Below are 25,663 nucleotides of genomic sequence, written 5' to 3' on the forward strand. Positions count from 1 at the left end.
CCATGGAAGTAATATGTGTGTGTATTATAAGTGAAAAATGTAATTAGTCTCTGATGTAGACTCTTACGATGTTAATTTGCCAGATTCAAAATAGCCTTAGACTTAAGAGCAGTAGGGTCACACACCTGGGTTTGAATCTGGCCTTCTTAATCTCCTTACCGGAAGTATGACTTGGATAAGTCATTACTCTCTTAAAGCTTTCATTTTGCTTATTTCTAAAATGAAAGGGGTTGTTGAGATTAAATAAAATTTTCCTGGCACATAGTAAATATTATTACGTGTTTCTGCCACTGCATGGTAAAACAAATTATTAGTAAACTATCAATTACCTGATTTAATGGTTTTATGACAAGTTATTTGTGGTCCTTCCCTCAGAAGGAGGGAAGAGAGAGAAGTCTGGTGATAAGACAAGAGTTCCTATGGCTAAGGAAAGGGCAGGTGAGGGACGGTAGGCTGTGAAGCAGAGTTCCCCCCAAATGGTCAAGGTGTCAGGAGGGGAGGTAGTGGAGACACATGTTCACTAAGCTGTGCATCAGTCAAGATAGTATCCTAAGGAACTCATCGTCTGAATTCTTAGTTGCATCCATTCTTTGGTATTATTTTTTTCTCTTAGTAGTCAGCTAAAAATTCCTTCTGAAACTTTTTAACTGAGCCTTGACAAAACTGTGCATTCTCCATGAATAGAAGGGGCAGTTGGTTCCTTGTAATTTAGGTATGTAGTAGCAGCCAGGTAAAAAACGAATGATCAGGGACAATTGAAAATGTTTCATTTTACAATTTTTCCTGATAGTCCTTTTCATTTCTGTACCTTTTCTTCTTCTCTTGAACTTCGTAGAAGCTGAGTGATGGAATTTACTTCCTTGGGACATCTGACTTTGCTGTCCTCAGGCTTTTATTTTTTTACCCAGTAGCTTTCCAGATAGTTGGTACTTTTGGGTGAGCAATGTATTACTGAAGATATGTGAGAGTTAGGAAATTAGTTTTTATTTAAATGTTTAAACTGAGAGCAGATGTTAAATATTGTCCTTCCAGAAATGTAAGAAACTTGATTTGTATGTTTTTGTTTTCCATGCCTTCAGGCTAGCAACATGGTAAGTGTTTTAATATATAACTTGCTCTTTTGAAGATATTTTAAATTTTGGCATATATAAAATCTTGCAAAGATTCTAGACTTTGATACATTGTTCCCTTTTTCTACACAGATTTTGTTAATTTTCCTACAAAAAATGGATTTGCTACTAACCAAAACTCCTCCTGATGACATAAAGAACAGTGTCCTACCAATGGTCTACAGAGCACTAGAGGCTCCTTCCATTCAGATTCAGGTATAATATTTGATCTTTTTTCTTTGATGATAATTTTGATTCTTAAAGCAAAAGAAAGAAGTACATTTTGGGTTTAAGTCATAAAGTCTCCTATATAAAACTCAATAGTATATATTAATCCATATTGAATTGCATTATACACTGTTACTAAAATGTATCCACTCCTAACTAATTTAAAGAATCAGTTGACACATACCTGTATTAATGAAGTAAAATGATTAATTGCTTTTATTTATCAGAAAGGCACTATTGTAGAAGGTTTGATTTATTGTAGTTTGGATTATTTTATACCTTCTTCCTAAGTGGGTCACATATGAAATAAAATGTCAGAGATATATGTGCCTTTTTCTTATGAAAATGTTAAGTAGGTACTTCCCATACTCATAATTTTCTTTCATGCATAGTAAGTCAGTCTTCTATTTAGAAATGTTATGCCTTCTGCATTGAAGTTAATCTGTATAGCAGGTAGATAGACAAGCAGACAGTAAATTAGTGTGACCATTCCTATTGCATTTATAGTCATGCTTTTGTGTCACAAAGGTGATGTTAAAGCGTCTTGCACTTTGCCAAACTTTTAGTTCTGTAGCTTTGCTTCTGTGGGCTATGTGTCTAGAAAAAAAAAAATTTTGGATCACTATTAAAAGTGTAATTTAGTTTCTTGGGCTTTTTTTTTTTTTTACTTCAGAAAATAAATACTTATGTTAAGAACATCTCACTGGATAAATGGTTTCCTATGTAAAAGTTTATAGTGTCTTTGCCAGTATAGAAGTTCTGGTAAAGAAGAACGAAATTTTAATTTTTAGAGTTATTACCAAAGTTTTTTTTTTAATGTGAACCTAATACCATATGTATAAGGTCACTTTTATGGTCATTTGAGACTTTGCCTGCTAAGTTCTTTTGTTTATTCAAAGTTGTGAAGTCGATATTAAAATTTTTTCCTTCTAAGGTGATAGCGTCTCAAAAGTGAGGATATGCTGCGTTTGTCCAAATGACATGGCATAATTGGGGAAGGTGTACTTACTTCTATTTTTTAGCCCTTTCCAAAGGAGTTGTGAATTATAGCTTCTTGAAGCATTCCCACAGGCCCTATGTGGCCAACCTGGTTTTATATTCAGTGAGATTAGGAAGGAGGGAGACTGTTGAGTGACCTGGGCCATTTTTCTTCCTCGGGGGATTAGTTTGGCTAATAAGTATCAGCCACTGTTTTATTGAAATAGTTAATATATAATTCAGATCAACCTGTGCAACTTTGCTGAGTTTTAGAAACCAGCATTTCTGTTATCATTCAGTGTCTTTAGTCACCAGTCCAAATGACTAGTATCAACACTGCTTGGTAAGAGTCTGATAAAGTTAAAGCCTGTCTAAGTTTTGGGAGAGTCCTAGAGCAAGAGCAAGAAACAAAAGGCTTTATTTACCTCAAGCTTCATGCAAGTAGAAGGCTACAAAGTAACTCCTGAAATTCATTTTTGGAGTGATATTTTTAAAGTGAAGTTTGATTAGAATATTTAAGAGGCTAGAGAGTTTAGAAAAACATTTGGAAAAGTAGAAGGTGGTTTGCAAGAGTTAGGGTCTTTAGAGGCATTAATAGCAACGTATGTGTGAACCAGCTTTTTAACTTATTTACCTTTAAAATTAAACATGTAAACAATGACAAACAAACACATAGCAACAGAGATTGGATTGGTGGTTACCATAGGGGAAGGGAAGAGAGGGGAGGGCAAAAGGGGTGATTAGGTGTGTGGTGATGGACTGTAATTAGTTTTTGGGTGGTGAACATGATGTAATCTACTCAGAATTCGAAATATATTATGATGTACTTCTGAAAGCAATAATGTTATAATCCAACGTTACTGCAATAAAAAAATTAACATGTAAAACATGTAAACATTTTACATGTAAACATGTAAAACATGTAAAAGATATGTTCATTCTTCCCTCCTAACCACCAGTTATTAAGTATAAAATCAGGTGCAACTTCTTGAGAATGTGCTATTTGGACTTCCTTGAGTTTTGTTGTTTTCAGTCTCCTGTTCTTAGGTTTTTCATCCTATCTCCTCCTAGGGAGAGAGCTCTCTCCTCATTTAGCTAGTTAAGATTTGGTTTGTAAGTTAAGATTTGCCTTTTTGTAACCTACTGCTGGATTATACAGCATGATGCACTCGTGAGCTCTCTCTCGTGCACACACTCTCTCCCTCTCATCAGTTAAAGGCTGATCTTCCATCAGGAGGCACCCTCTGGTAACAGGAGCAGTGTCTCACTGCCTGCTCACTCTGGTCCGTTCCTCCCATCTGTGGAAAATGGTTTTTAAATGTAGCTTATATTTCTTATCCTCAAATTATGTCACCCATTTAATTATTATAGTTCTGAGTGGATATAAACATGTAACTCCCTTATATCTACCTTTTGAAAATCTTGGAATACGTTAAAGCAGATAAAATACTGGCCAGTAGTTTGATAACAGATTCTTAGTACTTAATTCATTTCTGTCTGCAAATGGATATCTTTAAGTTTACCAAATATTGTCAATGATTCCTTCCTTGATACACATTTATACTTCCCTTTTCTTCAGTAATTTCTTCTCCTATACTTGGCTACAAGGATCATTCTTAATAAGGTATCTGAGATGTGTATTCTTCAGCCAGTTAGTTCTCAAGCCATTTCTTGTTCTTTTCCTTGTCTCAATTAATCCCCTACCCTCAATTATCCCCCTTTTTCGTCTGTTATCCTCAGAGTTCCCAGTTCCAGTCATTTGTAATATGGCAGGTATTAGTTAACAAGAATGTTTTAAATAACTTTTTCCTGTTTCTATGAGTTATACTTGCTTAAGTATCAGAATTTGGAAGTACTTAAAAATATTTTAAAAATTAAAATCCTCTCTCAGAGTTGCTCATAATGTTTTCAGGTATATTCTTGTAGTCTTTTTTTCCTGAGCCTGTAGACAAACACATGTACGTACACATTTTAAAAATTGGGATTATATAATAGTGTCTTAATGTGTTTTCTCCTCACTATTATTAAACTATCTTTTAAAAGATATTTTAAGAGTTTGTATTATATTCCATCATATGGATATTTGTAACAGCTAATTAATCCCTTATTTAAGAGGAATAGTTTTACGTGACTTTATATTTGATTTTCTCTCGTTGTGAAAGACAGGAAAACTTAGGTGTTTCTATTTTTATTTTTATTTATTTTTATTTTTTTTGAGGAAGATTAGCCCTGAGCTAACATCTGCCACCAATCCTCCTGCTGTTGCTGGGGAAGACTGGGCCTGAGCTAATATCCGTGCCCATCTCCCTCTACTTTATTTTATTTATTTATTTATTTTTTGAGGAAGATTAGCCCTGAGCTAACTGCTGCCAATCCCCCTCTTTTCGCTGAGGAAGACTGGCCCTGAGCTAACATTCATGCCCATCTTCCTCCACTTTATATGTGGGACGCCTACCACAGCATGGCTTTTTGCCAAGCGGTGCCATCTGCACCCAGGATCTGAACCGGCAAACCCCGGGCTGCTGAGGCAGAACGTGTGCACTTAACTCCTGCGCCACCGGGCCGGCCCTGGTGTTTCTATTTTTAAAAATAAATGAGGAGTTGTGTTATCAGGGAAGGAAATTAGGAATGAGGCCAGAGAATTTTGGTACCATATGCTAGTTATATAACCTACCATGATTTCAAGTAAGGTCTTCTGAGCCTGTTTCATCTCTAGAATTAAAAACTGATAATAGCTTTTCTTCTTTCAAATAATTGTGGGAAGGACCAAATGATGTAAAATACATAAAAGTTTATTTCAAACTGTGTGACAAATTAGCCAGGCAAATGCAATTTTTCTTTTTTGCTGGGAAAGATTCACCCTGAGATAACATCTGTGGTCCATCTTCCTTTTCTTTCCTCCCCAAAGCCCCAGTATATAGTTGTATATTCTCTTTGTAGGCATTCTAGTTCTTCTGTGTTAGCTGCCATTACAGCATGGCTACTGACAGATGAGTGGTGTGATTCTGTGCCCAGGAACCGAACCTGGGCTGCCGAAGCAGAACGTGCTGAACTTTAACCAGTAAGCCATCAGGACTGGCTCGCGAAATTTTTTTTAGTGTGTGAGAGAAAGGGTGAGAAAATCTTTCCCTAAGATTGATTTGATTTATTTTCTTAATAGGAACTCTGTCTAAACATCATTCCAACCTTTGCAAATCTTATAGACTACCCTTCCATGAAAAATGCTTTGATACCAAGAATTAAAAATGCATGTCTACAAACGTCTTCCCTTGCTGTAAGTAATTGCATGTTAATTTTTGTTTTTCTTTCACTTCTCGTTGGTTTAAATAATTTTCTTATTGTTTAATAACTCTTTTATAGTTCATTTATTTCATCTTGTCTGTAGGTAACCTATATGTAGTACTATAAAAGTGAGCATTAGCTATAGTTTCCTTGATGTATATGTTTACAATACTGCATCCCTGACCTTCCTCCCTGTCCCCTAAATTTTAATGTTTTAGTGGAAAATTTAAGTGATTTTTTTTCTTAATCCTTTTCTGCTATAACTCACAATTCATTTTGTTGGTAGTTTTAAAATAATCATGAGATTTTTAACTTGGTGTATAAACCTAAACATTTTTTGATTGGCTTCCTTTTATTAACTGCCTCTTTTTTTAGTCATTTCTCTGTAAATTTTTTAGAGAGAAAAGTTTCTAAAGCCCCCGCTTAACTTGTCTACCTTCAAAAACAGTAAAGGGTACAATAAAGAAATAAATTAATAAGAGTGCAAGTGGGAGGAAATAGTTGTACTCAGAAAGCTAGGTGAAGAGTTGCATCCTTTGAATACAAAATTTTAACACTAAGTTACTTGGTAGTCAAGGAGGTAGAGTATATAACATAATTCTCATTGTCTCATATTGGGAGCAATAAATGTTCCCAACCTTTTTTCTAACACTAAATCATAAGAATTTATCTCTTTGATATTTCTTTATAGAAGTAACATTGAATACTCTCTTCAAATAGCAGCTTTAGAAAAGAGGAAGAAATATCCTTCCTTCACCTGATCAGTCATTATATTCATATTTGATAATGGGCATATTATTAAATTTCCATTTTATTAAGATAGTTCTTTGTAGATCTTATCCATCTGTATTCAGTGAAATGTGAATTTAAATAAAAATAAGCGTTTATAGCTTAATAGAATTATAGGCAAAAGGAATTTAAATAATGATGCGATTTTACCTTATAGCCGTCTCATCCATTTTAGTTCTTGCTTTTTTGGTAGAAAGGTTCTGAGATGGAAAACTACACCAGAGTAGAAAAATATATCATTGTTTACTGAAATGAACAAGTATGAAATGAAGTCAAGAAACCTGAGTTTTTATTCTGACTCTTTTAACTATCCCTGTTCCCTTGGACAAGTCACTATACCTCTCTGAGTCTCTTTCTTCATCAACATTAAACGGATTTGAAATACAGTCCTTTTCTCTGAAATTTTCTAATTTTATGATTGAATTTTCAAAATAGGTGGTAGTAATATACAACTTAAATTTCAGTTTTCAGAATTCCCTTTAAAACATCACATAAGTCATACTATATTTTATGGCAGCATAAATTTATTTTAGCCTACATTTTGTCAAGGTACATGTTCTAGTTCAGTTCTAAGTCTGTATGCAGAGTGATGTGGGAAGCATGGATTATTAAATTAAATGATCTGTATTAATGCCCAGGGATGTTTGTATCTCTTGTTAAGATGCCAACTGATCCCTTAAAGGTATATTGTTGACAAGGAGTTATAATGAATGTATTTAGAACAGTAACTCTGGAATGTGTTTGCATTTTATGTACTACGTTCAGTGCTCCCTACCTTCAGAGTGGCAAATGGGAATTCCTGAGTTGCATTCGTAGACATAGACTTCTAAGGTTTAGAAGTTCTAACTAGGAAATTCTTGAAACATGAGTCATGAATGAGAATTATATTCTAATACTGTTCCCTGAAAATAAAAATACATTCTACACAGAGTTAGGTAAAATGCTCTCAAGAGCTCTATTTCTTCGTGACTTATATGACTAATATTTTATACATCATTAAAGAAAATAAACTAGTATTTCCAGTTTCTCTTTATATGTGTATATGTACACACACGCACATATAAAGAATGCAGCAATTCCTTTTATAAAACTGATTCTAAGAGCAAGTTAAGCCTTTAGATATTTTTTGAATTTATAATTTACTTCTTATGTTTGAATTTCAGAAAACAGTTGTGCGTTACATTTCAGAAGTTTTTTTCAACTTTCTTGCAGAAATATGGTACTTTTGTAACCAGTTAAATTATTTTCTGCTTTTCTTAGTTTACTTTTTTTTGAAAACTGGAGTTTTATTGATATTATGATCCTGACTGAAAGTATGCTGTCTTAAATTCTGGCTGAAAAAATAGAGTGTGAAATATTTATCAAAATAGTCAAGTGAATATAGATAGAATTTTGATAAAAGAGCTCCTAAATGTCAGGTTTTAGTAACTGTGTTAAAGATTTAGAAACGGAAAACTTTATGTAGGACAAATATAGATATCTTCACATGTTGTTAAAATATTTAGTTTAAGGATGAATTGAACCTGAGTTAGAGAAAAGTACTGGAAGCCCAGTAAAATTGATAACTTGGTGGGAGAATGTAGTAGTCCTTTTTATAATTCAGGTGTTCCCAAAGAAATGTTCTTAGTAAACATATATATAGTAAAGCTTCTCAATCCTAATCATTTTATTTAAAATGATAGAAAATTGAAGTCATTCCTTCCCTTTAGTTAACTGGTGTCTTGGTAAAGCAATCATAAATTCTTTCTGAAACAAGTCAGGGGAATTAGTAAATACCTGAATTTCCTTTATTAATAAAGGATAGGAGGTTTTAAACTCACTTTTATTCTTGAGATTTTAACATATATCTATGTGAAGATGAAATTTACATTTAAATATTTTGTTCTAGATTGCAAAGACTTTAAATGGCTAATGCACTTTATCTCTTTTAATAGGTTCGTGTAAACTCACTAGTGTGCTTAGGAAAGATTTTGGAATACTTGGATAAGTGGTTTGTACTTGATGATATCCTGCCCTTCTTACAACAAATTCCATCCAAGGAACCTGCAGTCCTCATGGGAATTTTAGGTAGTTGAAAACTTAACGTCATTTAATGCTACTTTATCATTTTATAGTCATGTAAATAAATTTTCCAATCTATAAAACAGTTGTACTCTTCTTTCATGTATATAGCATTCAGTAATTGAAGAATGATGGGATAACTGCTATGATATAACTTTTCTTTTTGTTAGTTTTGGCAAAAACCGTAGAACCTGGACATTACAAAGGAGTAAGACATTTGGGAATCCTGGTTTCACAATATCATGATGACATGTAGTTTTCTCTGTAAAATGGTACCAAATAAGAGGCAAACAAAGCTTCTTAAAATGCTCATACCAGCCTTAATAATAATACCTGATGTTTATTTGGTACTTAATTTGTAAGAGGCATTATGTTGAGTATTTTCTCTGCGTTATCTTATTTTGTCCTCTCCAAAATCCAGTGAAATAGTACTATTATTTCTCTCCTACAGTAAGGAAACTGAGAATCAGAGAAGTGAAGTAAGTTATTCAAGGTTATACAACTGATAAGTAGTAGAGCTAGTTTTTAATTTAGAGGTGTTTAAATCTTAACCAGTATGCTTCACTGATATGTGATATGCTGATGAAGTATCTTACCCTTACAGGCCATTCTGTTCTATCAGCATAATTACAAATTACTCTGTCAAGAAACTCTGAAATTGTTTATAAATAATTGAAGTTATGAAAATCCAATCTGAAAATTCTGGGGGTCTGTTGTACTAATAGAATCAGACATAGCTGTAGAATCACAAGAACATTAACAAGTTCACTTTTTTGCTAAATTCTAAGTTCTTTGTTAATTTTGAAGAAAATCTTTATTACTTGGCTGTGTATTTTTAACACTTACTATAGTGCCTGATCTATCGAAAGCCCTCAGTAAATATTTGTAGGAATGGTCAGCAAGTAATTTATTGTAGACCTCTGTAGACATAAAACTTTTGGGATATAATATGAAACTTTTGGGCTCAAAGAAATTAGTCTTCTTGAGAGGGATTTTGGCATAGTGGAAAGAGCTCTAGACCCAATCCTGGCTGTGGCAGTTCCTGGAGTGATTTTGAAAAGTTTCATCATCTATCAAATGAGAATAAAAATAACATCATTATAGGAGTCTTGTGAGAATTCAGTGAGACAACCAAAGGGAAAGTAAAGAGCATAGTTCCTAGCAAATAAGCAGAAGTAGATGCTCAATAAAGTTTCTCTTTGAGTATATAAGTGAAATGTACATTAACAGGAGAATAATAGGGGATGGTATGTTTTAAAGCCTTGGATTATATACAAAATGCGTATAACACAAAAGCATTCAGAGAATGAGGACCACCTTGCTCAGTTTACTAAATGAAGGCCTTGTGGAATAGGTGAAACAAGCAGGATCTTGAAGTTTGAGTAAATAGGTGAGACAATAGGGAAGGATTGTGTGGAGTTGAATTAAGTTATTAAGGTTCAAACATGTTGTCTGATTGGTTAAAGAAGTGAATAAAGGTGTAGGATCTATGCTTACACACTTTAAAGTAGATGTCTCAAGTTTGAGTGAGAGGTCTGAAATAAGTATTTAGATGTTTTCAGGATAGAGAGGCATTCTGTAACCTTACTGCTGCACTGTAAGAACTGTACTTAGTTCTGATAGGATTTTTTTTTTTTTGGTGAGGAAGGTTCGCCCTGAGCTAACATCTGCTCCCAATTTTCCTCTTTTTTTTTTTTCCTTGAGGAAGATTAGCCCTGGCCTAACACCTGTGCCACTCTTCCTCTGCTTTGTATGTGGGATGCCTTCACAGCATGGCTGATGAGTAATAGGTCCATTCCCAGGGTCTGAACCTGTGAACCCAGGCTGCCAAAGCTGAGAGCATGGAACTTTAACCACTTAGCCACAGGGCCAGACCCGCTGATAGGCTTTTAATGTTAAAGTGTCATTAAATGTGCTCTTAAACCAAAAGGATACAGGGTAAATAGGTCATGGTGTTTAAATCTAAACTGATGATAAAGCTGAAATCATTCTAATTTGTAATAAGCACATCCTTGTTCTAAGCACAGATAGGGAGAAATTTGTAGCTACACTACTTATCATGAGATTTTATGTAGATACACTGTTTTCCTAATTTCTGTTAATTTGTGGTGTTGAATTATAAAATTTGTCTCATTCTTTTCTAATAGGTATTTACAAATGTACTTTTACTCATAAGAAGTTGGGAATCACCAAAGAGCAGCTGGCTGGAAAAGTGTTGCCTCATCTCATTCCCCTAAGTATTGAAAACAATCTTAATCTCAATCAGGTAGGAGTGGTTTTATGCTTTATTCAGTTTATTCAGCTTAATTGTTTTCTTGGCATTAAATATGTATATAAATATTGCTAAAACAAGGAAAAATATGCCACAGAGTTAAAGAAAGTTTGTGGGTCCAGAGTAAGGAGTATGTGAGGTGGAAGAATGGGTTTTTGAAGGCTTCATTGGGAGATACTAAATGAACAGAATGTTGAAAGATGTGTAGGATTTAGGGGTACTTCAAATTGGGGGCTGGGAAGTGGACATGAACAAAGAAAAGATTTGTTGTAATGTATCTGGGGTATATATTCATTATTTATTGTTACTTAACAAATCACCACAAACTTCATGATTTAAAACAACATGCATTTATTATCTCATAGTCTCTGTGGGTCTGCCAAGCCAGGGATGGATTCTCTGCTCAGTTTCTCACAATACTGCCACTGGGCTGGGGTCTCATCTGAATGCTCAACTAGGGGAAAGATCTGCTTCTAAACTCACTCACATGGTTGTTGGCAGGATTGAGTTCCTTTTGGGCTGTTGGACTGAAGGCCTCAATTTCCTAGCTCTCTGTTAGTTGGATGCCACCATCAATTCCTTGCTTCACGGGCCTCTCCAACATGGCAGCTTATTTCATCAAATCCAGAAAGAGAGAGAGTCTGCTAGAAAGATGGAAGTTATTAGTCTTATAATGTAATCAAGTAAATGACATCCCATTAACTTTGCCGTATTCTGTTGGTTACGGGCAAGTCATAGGTCCTACTCACGCTCAAAAATGGGACTACACAAAGGCATGAGTAGCCAGAGGAGATAATTGGGAATCATTTTAGAATCTGTCTGCCATAGGAAATGAATAATCCAGTTTGACTGAGAGATACCTATAATACAATAAGGGAGTAATGGGAGAAAACAAATTGAGAATACAATTAAATGCCTGTCTGGTTTAGATATTTGAACCTTCAAGATGGGGTAAATGTTTGAGCGAAGGGGTAATGTGTTCAAAGATTATTATAGAATTATCTCTCTATATACATCTGTCACTGTAGTATCACAGCTATGTACTTAGGCGTCTTACTCCCTTGGAAGGCTGGTTATTATAGCTTATTGTTCATTATATCCCCAGTACTTAGTGCAGTGCCACAAATAAAAATACTTATCAAATTGAGAGAATTTGAGGTACAGAGTAATGACAAGGTGTTTTGTTGACCATAGAACTGGTGTTTAATGAAGTATAATGGGAAAGACTGGGAAGGGTTACTGTTCAATTGAGAGTGTCAGAAATGGATAGGCAGGCAAGATTTGGAATTAAGGACTGAAAGTGAATTAGAGCAGTGAAGGAAGCAGAAAGCTGGGAGTTAAGCAAGAGAGCTTTTGGCATAGGAGAGATGCTAAGTGAATGGAGTTTTGGAATTAGTGTAATCTGTAAAATTAGTCAGATCCAAAATTTAATTTGAAGTGGTAGGGTAAGCATCTGAAAGTTTGTGTCCCTAGATTTCAATTTTTGGCTTGATAGTTTCTTCGTATCTTGGATGGCAGGGTTGAGGTTATGACTGGCAAAAAGAGCAACAGTGAATCTTGGAGAAGAATAGGATAATAATATGCCTGATAGTCTTCAACTTTTGGTCATTTCTGTTGTTACTTCTCGTATTTATGATTTGGAGTGTTTTAAAATACTCCTGAATGCTTATTTCAGGATATATGATTCCATTTGAAACGTGTTAGTTTTCTTCAGCTTTGTGGTTGATTTTTTTTTTTTCGAGGAAGGTTAGCCCTGAACTAACATCAACTGCCAATCCTCCTGTTTTTGCTGAGGAAGACTGTCCCTGAGCTAACATCAGTACCCATCTTCCTCTATTTTATATGTGGGATGCCTGCCTACCATGGCTTGATAAGCCGTGCGTAGGTCCACACCTGGGATCCAAACCAGCAAACCCCAGGCTGCTGAAGCAGAATGTGCGAACTTAACCACTGTGTCACCAGGCTGGCCCCTGTGGTTGATTTTTAAGAAACCTATTTTCATCAACAGAAATAGTTTGATTCATATCTTCTGGTATTTGACAGTACAGTAGTCCCCCCCTTATCCAAAGGGGGTGCATTCCAAGACCCCCAGTGGATGCTTGAAACTGCAGACAGTACCAAACCCTATACTGTGTTTTTTCCTATAAATACATACCTATGATAAAGTTTAATTTATAAATTAGGCACAGTAAGAGATTAACAACAATAATAATAAAATAGAAGAATTATAATGATATACTGTAATAAAAGCAACCTCAGCATATGATTTTTTTTCTTTAAGTTGAGAACTTTCACCTTTTCACTTAAAGGAAGTGCTTTACAGCTTCTTTTTGGCATGTTTGAATCGCCAGCATCACTACTCTTGTGCTTTGGGGCCACTATTAAGTAAAATAAGGATTACTTGAACACAAGCACTGCAATACTACAACAGGCCATGGCTACTAAGTGACTAATGGGCAGGTAGCGTGGATATGCTGGACAAAGAGGTGATTCACATCCTAGGCCAGACGGAGTGGGACGGCATGAGATTTCATCATGCTCCTCAGAATGGCATGCAATTTAAAACTTATGAGTTGTTTCTCTCTGGAATTTTCCGTTTAATATTTTCAGACCGTAGTTGGCTGCAGGTAGCTGAAATTATGGAAAGCAAAACTGCAGATAAGGATGGGGGGCTTCTATAGTTATCATGGACATGGTCTGCTTTCCTATTATTTCGTGGACAAGTTTCCTAATTCAAGTTTGCTGTGTTGTTAGTTCTGATTTAAAATAATCTAAGTATATTATGCATTATATGAAAAAGACAAAGTAACTTAGGAAAATACAGTTTTAGCATTTGATTAAAAAACAGCAAATAGCATGTAGCAATCAAAGTAATCACAACTTGTGTTGGAGTGTTCCTAAGACCATCCTCAAATTCAGTGTTTGACTAGTAGGACTCACAGGCCTCAGCATATCATTGTGCTCACAGCTATGATTTATTATAGTGAAAGGATATAAAGCAAAATCAGCAAAGGGAGAAGGCTCATAGGACAAAGTCTGGAGGAAACCAAGGTCAAGCTTCCAGAATCATCTCCTTGGAGTCACAAAGATTGCACTTAATTTCCCTGGTAATGAGTTGTGACAATATTTGTGAAATGTTGCTAACCAGGGAAGCTCGTTAGAGACTTAGTGCCCAGAGTTTTTACTGGTAACTGATCAACTACCACCCTGCCTGTCATGTAATCAGATTCCAGACTCCAAGAAGGAAAGCAGGTGTTCAGCGTAAAACATTCTTTGCGCAGTTTAGGCACAGTGAGCCACTATCATCCTGGACACCACCAAGGACCAAGCTCGCAAGCAGGCCTTTCCAAGGACAGCGGTTCAGGCCTACTGCGCCAACCACATGCAACAAGATGGATGAACTGCTCAGACATAATGTTGAGCAAATGAGGCCGGACACAGAAGAGGGTCTACGGAATGATTCCATTTACACAAAGTACCAAACAGTCAGAACTACACTGCTGGAAGTCAGAATAATGTTTACTCATAGGGTGAGGGGTTGGGAAATAACTGGAAGCGGGGAGCACAAGGAAGCTCCTGGGGTCCTGCCAATGTTCTGTTGGTCCTCTGACCACTGGTTCAAATCAGTTTGTGAATTTTTTGAGATGTGCACTTGTATACTCTTCTGTTGGTATGTTATATTTCATTAAAAAGTTCAATGATTTTTAAATGACCTAATTTGTCTTAAATTGACTCTAATTAAGGAGTCAGTCATGGTAAACTGCTAAGGAAATATGCCTTTAGTTACCCTCATAATAAGACAAGGGATAAACGGATGATAGAGCATGGTGAGAAGCAGTGTAATGTAGTAGAAAAGAGCACAAACTTTGGAGACAAACTTAGTATGAATTCTAATTCTGCCGTACGTTATTTAGTATCTCTGAGTAAGTTGCTTTCTCTCTTGCTGAGCCTGAGTTTTCTCACTTATAGAATAGAAATACTAATAAACCTACTTTGAAAAGTTGTGAGGATTAATAAAAGAGTGTACGTATAAAGCACCTAGCACAAAGATGTAATTATAAGATTTGGGGAGGGAAAGAAAGCAGTTTCTAGATTCTTCCTGTAATATATGGTATTATTCAAATAAATTATTTATGATGACCCTGAAGTACTATAAGAATTATCATTTAACCAAAGTTTAACCAGCGCTAAACTGTGTTAATATATAATGTTAGATGTACTTTATGAACATTAATTATTTGAGAGTTAGGTTATGTACATTTAATATTTCTACAAAATTTTTAGAAAACAAGGTTTATTTTAGCAAAACGTCTTTTTTATAACGATCTGAATAAATAATAATTTTTATGCATTATTAAACATATTGTTTGACATATGGACAAATTCAGATGGTCCATTTTGGATTATTTTAGGAAAATCTATATATAATAACTGCCAGGGGTGAATTTATATAATACTCCTGAATAAGAGCTGTTAGACATCTCAGGATAGAAAACTTATTGAGACGTGTTATGTAAAACTTAAAAGACTCATCAGCTATATCACCACCATACAGAGATATTGTAAAAACTTGCTATGATGTGCTGAGTTTAAATATACTATTCTTGTGACATCAGTGCTATGAGTGGGTCGTATTCTGGTAAAAATAGAGAATATTATGATTAACTCGTTATATTATCTTATTAGATTACATTAGCTGCTAACTGGAAACATCATAACCATATCAATTTCTCATTATACCAGTTCAATTCTTTCATTTCCGTCATAAAAGAAATGCTTAGTAGATTGGAGACTGAACATAAGACTAAACTGGAGCAACTTCATATAATGCAAGAACAGCAGAAGTAAGTAGGCTGCATATGAATTGCACATTGTCCAAGAGTGAGATTAAAGTTGTCTCCTGTTGATTTTCTGGAATATGGACTAGAAAAACTGATGAATTTCAATTTGACCATGTATAAGACATTTAAAATTTTTCCAGAATATTGAGTTGAACTGAGTTAAAATAGAATGTTGTTGAAAATCTAATGTCATTTCTGAGTACAAAAGTGTAATATGATATAATCTTACCATTTTCTCTATATAAAGAAAATTCTATTTCTGAGACAATCACTTGTCAGCATTAGCCACTGGCATGGTAAACTCAGGGAACTGATAACCAAGAGTACCACTTATAAATATTTTTCAAATCTGTGAAACCCTGGTGTTTTGATTCCCCCGTCTCTTTCCTCTAACTCCAGAAACATTTATAGAAAGCATTTATTTCCTATGTAATACCACAACATCTACGTCTTCTTTTTTAGAGAGCATTTTCTAAATTATTTGCAAAATACTAGTATTCAAAGGAAGAAAAGAAAGGTGGAAATTATTCACTGGAGAATGCCACTTTATTAAAATCAAATCTCCACTACATTCTTTGCCCCAGAGAAAAACACATGATTTTAAGATGCCTGTTAAAGTTGAATATCCTGAACCAAAAGACATCTGAAAATCAGTAAAATTGATGTTAATCATGAGCAAGGTCCCTAAATAGAAACTTTTTACCTTCTCCCCCAGTGTAAGATGAAGGCTAATGGAAGTACATACGCAAGGATAGAGTGATAGGAAATAGCCTTTTGTATGCTCTCAAGTGTTCTGTGATGTATATATTTATGATGTTTGATGGATTGGCTATATTAACATAGGAATCCTGAGAAATAATTTTTGAAAATTTTTAATAGAAATTTTTGATGTCTAGTATTTATTCTTTTTTGTTTTTTTAAAGATTTTATTTTTCCTTTTTCTCCCCAAAGCCCCCTGGTACATAGTTGTATATATTTTTTTAGTTGTGGGTCCTTCTAGTTGTGGCGTGTGGGACACTGCCTCAGCATGGCTTGATGAACCGTCCCATGTCCGTGCCCAGCATCTGAACCGGTGAAACCCTGGGCCACCAAAGCTGAGCGCATGAACTTAACCGCTTGGCCATGGAGCCAGCCCACTATTATTTATTCTTTTTTTTTTTTTTTTGAGGAAGATTAGCCCTGAGCTAACTGCTGCCAATCCTTCTCTTTTCACTGAGGAAGATTGGCCCTGAGCTAACATCCATGCCCATCTTCTTCTACTTTATATGTGGGACGCCTACCACAGCATGGCATGCTAAGTGGTGTCGTGTCCACACCTGGGATCCGAAACGGCGAACCCTGGGCCACCGAAGCGGAACGTGGGCACTTAACCGCTGTGCCACTGGCCAGCCCCCACTATTATTTATTCTTGAGGTGTAAATGAACCTTCTCTTTTTCTTCTTCCTATCTAAATCCTACCTATTTTTTAAGGCATAGATCTGGCCAACATCACAGTGATGATAGCATTTATTGTTAGGATCACAGATTCTGAACTTAATCACATTAAGTTCCCCATATCATATCTTGTCTCTAGTGAGCTCTAGCTTTCTGATGGTAAGAACCATGCCTGCCTGGTTTTGTGACCCCCTGAGTCAATTCTTCAGTAAATCTCAAAAGTTGAGATTAAAAAAAAGACGTGTATACAAATGTTAATATTTTGGGTAAGCAGACATTAATTGTAGTAAATAATGACAAAGATTATGACTCTTCCTAAAGAATGAAGTTGCAGTTTGTTGAGGTTTTAATAAATTCCATGTGGATGAACTATTTTTAGTAGGAGCATTTTGAAAATATGCATTTTTTTTTATTGCTTTGTCATAATTCCTCTCTCCTGCAGGTCTTTGGATATAGGAAATCAAATGAATGCTTCTGAGGAGACAAAAGTTACAAATGTTGGGTCGCAGGTAAGAAGATACTTAGATTATTTTAATTTTTGTAATTAAAGTCAAGTGCTTGACAGTGTGCTTCATTTCGTTGACTTTTGATCTTTAAGCAGTAAAATCACAATTTTTTCATGTCATTCAGGTGGTTGACTTTTTTCTGTTTCAGCAGATTGACAAAGTCTTTAACAACATTGGAGCAGACCTTTTCACTGGTGGTGAATCAGAAAATAAAGACGATGGGTTACAGAATAAACATAAAAGAGTAAGTTCTTTACTGTTCTTTTAGTACTCTCATTTATGTTATAGGACTTCCTGTAAACCATAGATTTTTGTTGGGAAATACTGCTCAGCATCTTAACAAGAAAAATTCTTTAATTATCTTTATGAAATTTAAAAGTTATCAGTGGAACATGATCTGACCCATGTTGGGAATAAACCAGCTTAAGATTTCTAGCTTCCTTTATTACTCACCTTCCCACTGGGTAACATTTCTAGATTGCCTGAGTCCTTTTGTTCTTTCTGCTGCACTTTACCAGTCACACCCCTTGATAAATTCCACTCTCTCTCTTCTCTGCTTCTTAGTTTGAATAACAAACTATAAAATGTTATTTCCCATTGAAATATTGGTTAACATCCAATACAAAAAATATGTCAATTTTGGGTTTCTGTTGAGGGCAGTTTTCTTCTATTCATTCAACAAATATGAGTACCTGTATGTGTTAAACCAGGGACCTACTAGACATTGTGATTTACAAAGTTATAAGAGAATATACTGTGAGCTTAAAAGTTAGCAAGGTTGATAAAAGAAAGAGACAAACATGAATTTGATGCAGACATTAGCAGTAAAAGAAATTGTTCACTTCTTAGCTTTTAGGTGAGTTCCTAAAATATTTTTGGAGTGAGGTAGTTTAGAATCGAAGAAGAATTTCCCAATTTTAGAAAATGAAATCACCTAATCATATTCTCATTGTCTGGAAAAAGATGATTCTAATGAATGGTTTTAAAATAATTGTTTTCATACTAGAAATATTTTAGCACACATCTTGTGAGTTTCTACCTAAAGTTAAATCTTATAATAATTCAAAATATAACTTACCTGTGGCAGTCAGCAATACAGGAGTAGTTTGCAAACTACTTGGTATTGTAAAACATACCAAGACATACTTTACAGGGAAAAAAAGAAGTCTTTTGCTTTACAAATGGACTTACGAAGTTGCTATTTGATTTTTCATATTATTTTGTTTTAAGGCATCACTTACACTTGAAGAAAAACAAAAATTAGCAAAAGAACAGGAGCAGGCACAGAAGTTGAAAAGCCAACAGCCTCTTAAACCCCAAGTGCACACACCTGTTGCACCAGTCAAACAGGTCAGAGTTCATTTCTTTTTGCATAATTTCAAGCGTACTACTTCTGAGGAGTAAGGTAGTATGGAACTTAGTCTGCTTACTACTGTTTGTATTAAAAGGTATTTCAGAGAATACTTTAATATGCAGCGTCTAAGAAGTATGGGCATAAAGATTTTTCCAACAAATTCTAAAAGCCTGCTTAAAGTATAATGTTTCATGACAGTGCTTGTTATCAATGAAGAGGAAACTAGATGAACAAGAGGGTTTCTTAAAATTATTATGTCTTAGGGCTGGCCCAGTGTCGTAGTGGTTAAGTCTGCACACTCCACTTCAGCAGTCCAGGGTTCATGGGTTCAAAACCTGGGTGCAGACCTACACACCACTCATCAAGTCATGCTTAACTGTGTCCCACACACAAAATAGATGAAGATTTGCACAGATGTTAGCTCAGAGACAGTCTTCCTCAAGCAAAAAGAGGAAGATTGGCGACAGTGTTAGCTCAGATCTAATCTTCCTCACACACACACAAAAAGGTACTAATTCAACTATATTCATTTTGAAATGCTCAGGAAGATTATATTCATGCATTTACATATTTTTGAGCAAAAAGTTATTTTCACTTTTTGGCTTTCCAATTAAGGAGAGATTTGTAACTTGGCTGAGGGATATTTACCTATATGTCCTGACCAATGTTTATTTCCTGCTGTGGTCCAGGCACTGTTCTGCATGCTGGTGCTGTAGCAGTGATTAAGGTCCTTACTCTTACTGGTTTCAGAAAAAACTATCTTAAAAAGTTTCTTTAAATTATTTTTTTGTTACCTCTTAATCACTAAAATTCTTCCTCTGAGAAACATCTTTGTGGGCCAAGAGGCAAAAGCAAGAATATTCTGTAGATACTTATATAAGAATAGAAAAAAAATTTTTCACAAAATTTTGATGAGATTCAAAATATAAAAATCATAGAGTATCCTTTTTTGTAATACAGATTATCTACTAATGAGAAGAATGCAATTCTGTTTTTTAGGGGGATGGGGGAGACAACATTTTATTTTTTTTTTCCTTCTTCTTCTCCTCCCCAAAATCCCCCAGTACATAGTTGTATATTCTAGCTGTAGGTCCTTCTGGTTGTGCTATGTGGGATGCCACCTCAGCATGGCCTGATGAGTGGTGCATGTCTGCGCCCAGGATCTGAACCGGCAATACCCTGGGCCACTGAAGCGGAGCGTGTGAACTTAACCACTGGGCCATGGGGCCTGCCCGACAACATTTTATTTCATTGGAATTTAAAGTTAGTGTTTGCTATCATCAAATTGATTATACATGTTCATCTGTAAAAACCATACAAAAATATGTGGCAGGCTGGATTGGCCTATGGGCTATGGTTTGCTGACTTGGTGTAGACTGTTGAGCTTAATTTTAACTTGACCTTTATAGTATAATCTATCAAGTATTTACTAATTATAAAGTAATTTGGAATTTTTGGAGGTAGAGTAATTCTCTCATATTTTTCAGACTAAGGACTTGACGGACACGTTGATGGATAATATGTCGTCTTTGACCAGCCTTTCTGTTAGTACCCCTAAGGTTTCTGCTTTAAGTACCTTCACTTCTGTTCCATCCATGGACCTTGACATGATGTTTTCTACACCAGTTGATAATACAAAGAGAAATATGACAAACGGCCTAAATGCTAACATGGGCTTTCAGACTTCAGGATTCAACATGCCAGTTAATACAAACCAAAACTTCTTCAGTAGTCCAGGCACATCTGGAGTGACCAAGATGACACTGGGAACACCTTCCACTTTGCCAAACTTCAGTGCTGTGAGCGTTCCTCCTGCTGGTGCGAAGCAGACTCAGCAAAGACCCACAGATATGTCTGCTCTTAATAATCTCTTTGGCCCTCAGAAACCCAAAGTTAGCATGAACCAGTTATCACAACAGAAACCAAATCAGTGGCTTAATCAGTTTGTACCTCCTCAGGGGTCTCCAGGTATGGGCAGTTCAGTAATGGGAACACAGATGAACATGATAGGACAATCTGCCTTTGGTATGCAGGCTAATCCGTTCTTTAACCCACAGAACTTTGCACAGCCACCAACTACTATGGCCAATAGCAGTTCAGCTAGCAATGATTTAAAAGATCTTTTTGGGTGAGGTGTCTTGCTCCTATTTTTGAAGGATTACTTCAGTTTTAATCATGGGTGAGCTGATTTACATCTTTATATAGTTGGCTTGGAGGAACTACTTCTATGGGAGACTGAATGGTTCTTTGACAGAAAACACCTGTTTCCATGCCAGCATAGTAGTTGTACAGACTCCTAACAGTTGAGTTTTTTAAAGCATTGAGGATTTTTTTCCTCTTCCAAACTCCTCTTCAGGTTTTTAAAAGACCCAACCTTTACCAATCTCAAAGAGAAACAAGACACCTGAGTATCTTGAATAGCAGAATTTTTTAATCAAATGTTTATTTTGGCTTGTATATCTTGGTGTTATTTAAAAAATTGAGTTGATGGTAATTGCAAGTTTCATCTGTTAAATACTACATGGTACAAAATCTGCCTTCTCAAGTCATTAGTCTTCATTTTGATATGTGAAAAATCTTGATGCTGTATTGATTTGTTTGCATTTAGTATGACGGAGAAAATGATAATGAAAAGGATCAGATCACTTGCTTTTTTCAATCTTACTCGCTTCTCAGATGAACTAATATTTAGTACAAAAGACTGAGCAAATACTGCAAAATTTAACTTAATGTTGATTTCATTGGTTGAAGTAAAGGCATTATGAACCATCTTAAATGCAAACTAATCATTATAAATTATGTTGTAGCATGGTCTGCCTCAAATAGTAATGTATTTTTCTGCATTTACTTGGATATGTTTAGAATCATTTTTTTCCTACTGTATCACAGACCGAAGAGGTATGTACTGATTTGTATGGGTATTCAACAAAGCCCTCTGATGTGATTTCCCTGACTACTGCCTTCATATTTCGTTTTGAATTAAAACTTCTGAGGGTACAGTATATATGAATTGCATTTTCAAAAGGAAATTTGTAAGAATCAAACTATATTTAATGAGTAATCTTTTGAGATTCCTGTTGTATTGTTTTAAATGTAATAAACTTTACTTCTCTAAAAATGAGCAGTTGTATCTTCTGGCTACCAACAGATTAATTTTCTGCTTACCATGATAAAGTCTGACCTCATCGATTACTGCGACTGAAATTTAATTCTTGGAATTTCAGGAACCTTTTGTTCGAACATTTTCATTTTCATAATTAGCCATCTTTAGGACGGAAAAAATAAATTATTTTAACAAGAAACGTGCTTTATTTTTCAAAGCCTTTCTCATATTTTTCTTTGATTTGCTGATTATTCAACCATGGAGCCTTATGCTATAAATGTCATTTGTATTTTGTTAAATTATATTCTATCATTATGTAATAATTTTTAAATGATCTCTCAGAGAATTATATATGTATTATAGTTGCTGCCATAGAGTTTGTGGTTTTTAATTATCTGAAACCAGCAATCATTTAAAGTAAATCTTATGAAGTTTAGTGTGTTGATACTAAGTTTATTCATTGAAATAGATATGTATACATACACTAAATATATACATTGAATATACAGTACTTGATTATAAAATGTAATTTGATAATGCTGGCAGCATTCAGTAAGAGGGTACTTTAGAAAATAAAAAGTCGGCTTTACATCTGGTTTCTATATGATCTGTACTTTGTTACAAGGTTTTAGAAAAGGACTTATAGGAATGCTGAAGAAATTTATCTGAGAAATGAAAAGCACTAGGAAGAGCAAATATTTTTGTCAAATACATTCACACCTTGACCAGATTATCTGTCTTGTTTGTAACACAATATTAATATTTCTCTTGAGAAAAGTTTACTTATGGAATAAAACTGGTTAATGTTGAAGAATTTTTCTTTGTAACAATTCAGTAGTCCCTCTTTATTAGGAAATTGTTTTTTGTTTTGTAAAATAACTTGATGTCAGTGTTGAACTCCTAATTAGAAGGAAAGCTTAATAACAACATACGATTCGAACTACCAAATATAAAAGTAGATTATTTGAAAAAATATAATATATAATGCTTAGGTAATTTTCACATCTTGAAATTTGCTCATTCATTGAGATAATGGTGCTACATTTTTGGAAATTTTTCCTACGCTTTTTTTCTACTTTCTTGAAGATATTTTATTTAAATCATTTCCATCAATTGGACTGTTACCATTGCCTTTTTCTGTTGAGAAATTTCCTCTGAAAAATAGTTCTATTTTTAGCCTTGTACTTCTCCTTGAACAAAACTTTCAAAGTACTAGATCACCTTAAAATTATTTCAGATATTAACATCATTTAAGTCTCTTGTGCTTAGAGTAGAAAATTGGTAGCACCTGTAGACAAAAATTTCAGAAAGATTCCCTTTTATTTCAATTGGTTCTTTATTCTCCTAATGCTAAAGTGTGTGATATATGTGGAGGATGTATAAAAGGAAATGAAAATAGACCATGTACTTGACTGGGTTTTGTTTGTTTTTGTTTTTATTTTGGAATGCTTATAATCCTTCTTTTCACCTGAATAAGTTAAGAAAGTAGGTTTTTGTTAATATTTTTTTTAAGCTGTAAAATACCTCACAATTGCTTTTACATATTAAAGGAAAGAGTATATGTGGAAGTACCTGATAGCAAGCACAGAGTATGCACCAAATAAATTTTAGCTTTGATAAAACTTTCCATATTAAGTTGTGATTTCATGCTTTGTGATTTATTGGTCTTGAAATAATTTTAGAACAAAATGAATCTGTAAGAATTCAAACTATATAGGATATTAAGAGATTATTTACTTCAGTGGCTTTCAAGCTGTAATTGTGACACTTGGTAAGAAATATATCTTATGCTGCAAACCAGTATATAAAATATATACCAGAAACAAAAGTTTTAGAAATTGTCTTTAATACATGTTGTATATTCTCGTATTTTTTTTAGTCTATCCTATTTATTGGGGGAAAAAAAGGGCTGGTTACAATTGCTAAAAGGATTTCGTCATGTAGTTTGAATAAAACTGAAATAATTCAGCCTTGTCTTTCTCCAGGCCGATGTAGAAAGAGGGCCAGAGACTTACATGCTAACCCAAGGAAGTCAGAGCCAGGAATAGAAGCTAGATTTTTTCCTAATCTGCAATCCAATGCTCTGTCTACTGTGTTGCATCCTTTATATCTTTTATTGTATGAATTCTTCTAGATTTGCTTTTGTTGAGACCTTTATACAGCAAGTATGTGTTCAGTATTAATTGGATAACATAAATATATTAGAAAAATTGCCACTGAAGAGGGAGAGGGAGATGACAGAACAGAAATGTTTATAGTCAGAATCAGCCTCTGGGCTGCTTCTCTGAATTGTGAGTTAGGAGGGCTGGGGGAGCCAGGTTGGCAGTGTTTGCAGTATCCAGACTGTAGCAGAAAAAGCATGTAACCTCGGAGAGTGGGGGTGCACTGGGAAAAGCCGTTTCACCAAAATCAAGCTTGTTGGAGGTTAGAAACTATTTCTGTCCAAAGCAGCCGGATTGCTCCAGCCACTACCTGGGCTGCAAGCCACATATGTAATTTAAAATTTTCTAGTAACCACATTAAAAAATAAAAATAGTTGAAATTAGTTTTAATATATTTTATTTAACTGAATGAATAGAGCCAAAATGTTTCAACATAGAATTGGTATAAAATTTAACGAGATATTTTACATTCTTTTTTTTATACCTAGTCTTAGAGATCCAGTCTATATTTACACTTAGCACATGTCAATTCAGGTTATTCACATTTCAGGTACTCAGTAGCAATGTGTGGCTAGTAACTATTAGATAGTGTACTGAACTATGGCAGTTATCAAGTTACTGTCTTCCAGCTCCAAATCCATCTTCTCTTCCCTGCTTTGTAATACTGGAGCTATGAGATAAACTTGCCTCTTTCACCAGCTTGGCAGAATGTTAGGCTTCATCGATAGAGGGCCCTTGACGTGGCATTGCAAAGCAATAGCAAGAACACATTTCACTTCTGGGTTCTAGTTCTCCATCTTTATTCACCATAGGAGCCCAGCAACCCCAGCAGAGGAGCTCCAGCTGTGCCTTAGGTCACTGTCCCAACTTGGGTGCTGCCACTTTGGAGCAGCTCAGCCATTCCCTCAGGCAACTGTCTCCCACCCTGTGGACTGTGCCTTCTGACAAGTTTCTTCACCACTGGCAGACTGCACGTTCCTGTGGAAACCATGCCCTCTCCAGAGAAGTCTCAGCCTGGGGGGGTGGGGGAAGGAGAGAGGCTCTCCTAGTCTTTAGTTCCTTAATTTTTTTTCACTTTCTCTTATCCTAGAGGTAGTAGCTGCTTGGTTTTTCTTTTTGCAACTGCTACTTCTATACTCCTTCGAGCCCTCTTTTATTCCTTTAAATAGTTAACCACCTTTTAGTAGTTAACAATTATTGTATTAAAATTTCCGTGTTCAAATATCTGGTCCCCTGACCTCACCCTCAGTGATACACTCCTGAATCTACTAAGCCTTTTTAAAATGGGGCCAAATGATGTATCTTGATGCTGCTAACAAAAGCCATATGGAATTATATTTATCTAGCCTATAATAAAAACTTTCCTTTCTTAAAAGTTCTTTTGAAATGTGCCTGTAGTGGAAGTTTGGTTTAGCTACTTTATACTTATTTGATGCAGTTCCAACTTTTACGCTTTTTTTCTTTCTACTTTTTGGGTATGTTTTTCCTTTGTGTGGTGGCCTAGGTTAGTAGGGAAGCCAGTGTTTGACTTTCTTATAAAAAAG

The 25,663-nt window shown here is 35.1% G+C and overlaps 1 protein-coding gene across 4 annotated transcripts in view; it reads left to right on the plus strand.

Moving 5' to 3' along the window:
* Nucleotides 1–23,579, plus strand: part of SCYL2 (SCY1 like pseudokinase 2) — a 67,229-nt gene extending 43,650 nt beyond the window's left edge. For 2 of the 4 annotated variants that reach the window (XM_001915815.6, XM_070253998.1), the window contains exons 10-18: nt 1,203–1,325; nt 5,476–5,589; nt 8,321–8,453; nt 10,595–10,713; nt 15,463–15,563; nt 17,437–17,503; nt 17,649–17,744; nt 18,731–18,850; nt 20,342–23,579. In XM_001915815.6, coding sequence (XP_001915850.2) covers nt 1,203–1,325; nt 5,476–5,589; nt 8,321–8,453; nt 10,595–10,713; nt 15,463–15,563; nt 17,437–17,503; nt 17,649–17,744; nt 18,731–18,850; nt 20,342–20,986 — 1,518 coding nt within the window. In that variant the 3' untranslated portion in view covers nt 20,987–23,579. The remainder of the gene's footprint in view (nt 1–1,202; nt 1,326–5,475; nt 5,590–8,320; nt 8,454–10,594; nt 10,714–15,462; nt 15,564–17,436; nt 17,504–17,648; nt 17,745–18,730; nt 18,851–20,341) is intronic. The other 2 variants (XM_070253999.1, XM_070254000.1) reach the window with 1 other exon arrangement.
* Nucleotides 23,580–25,663: the final 2,084 nt, after the last annotated feature.

The sequence above is a fragment of the Equus caballus genome, chromosome 28, assembly GCF_041296265.1.
Source record: "Equus caballus isolate H_3958 breed thoroughbred chromosome 28, TB-T2T, whole genome shotgun sequence".
NCBI classification, from domain to species: Eukaryota; Metazoa; Chordata; class Mammalia; order Perissodactyla; family Equidae; genus Equus; species Equus caballus.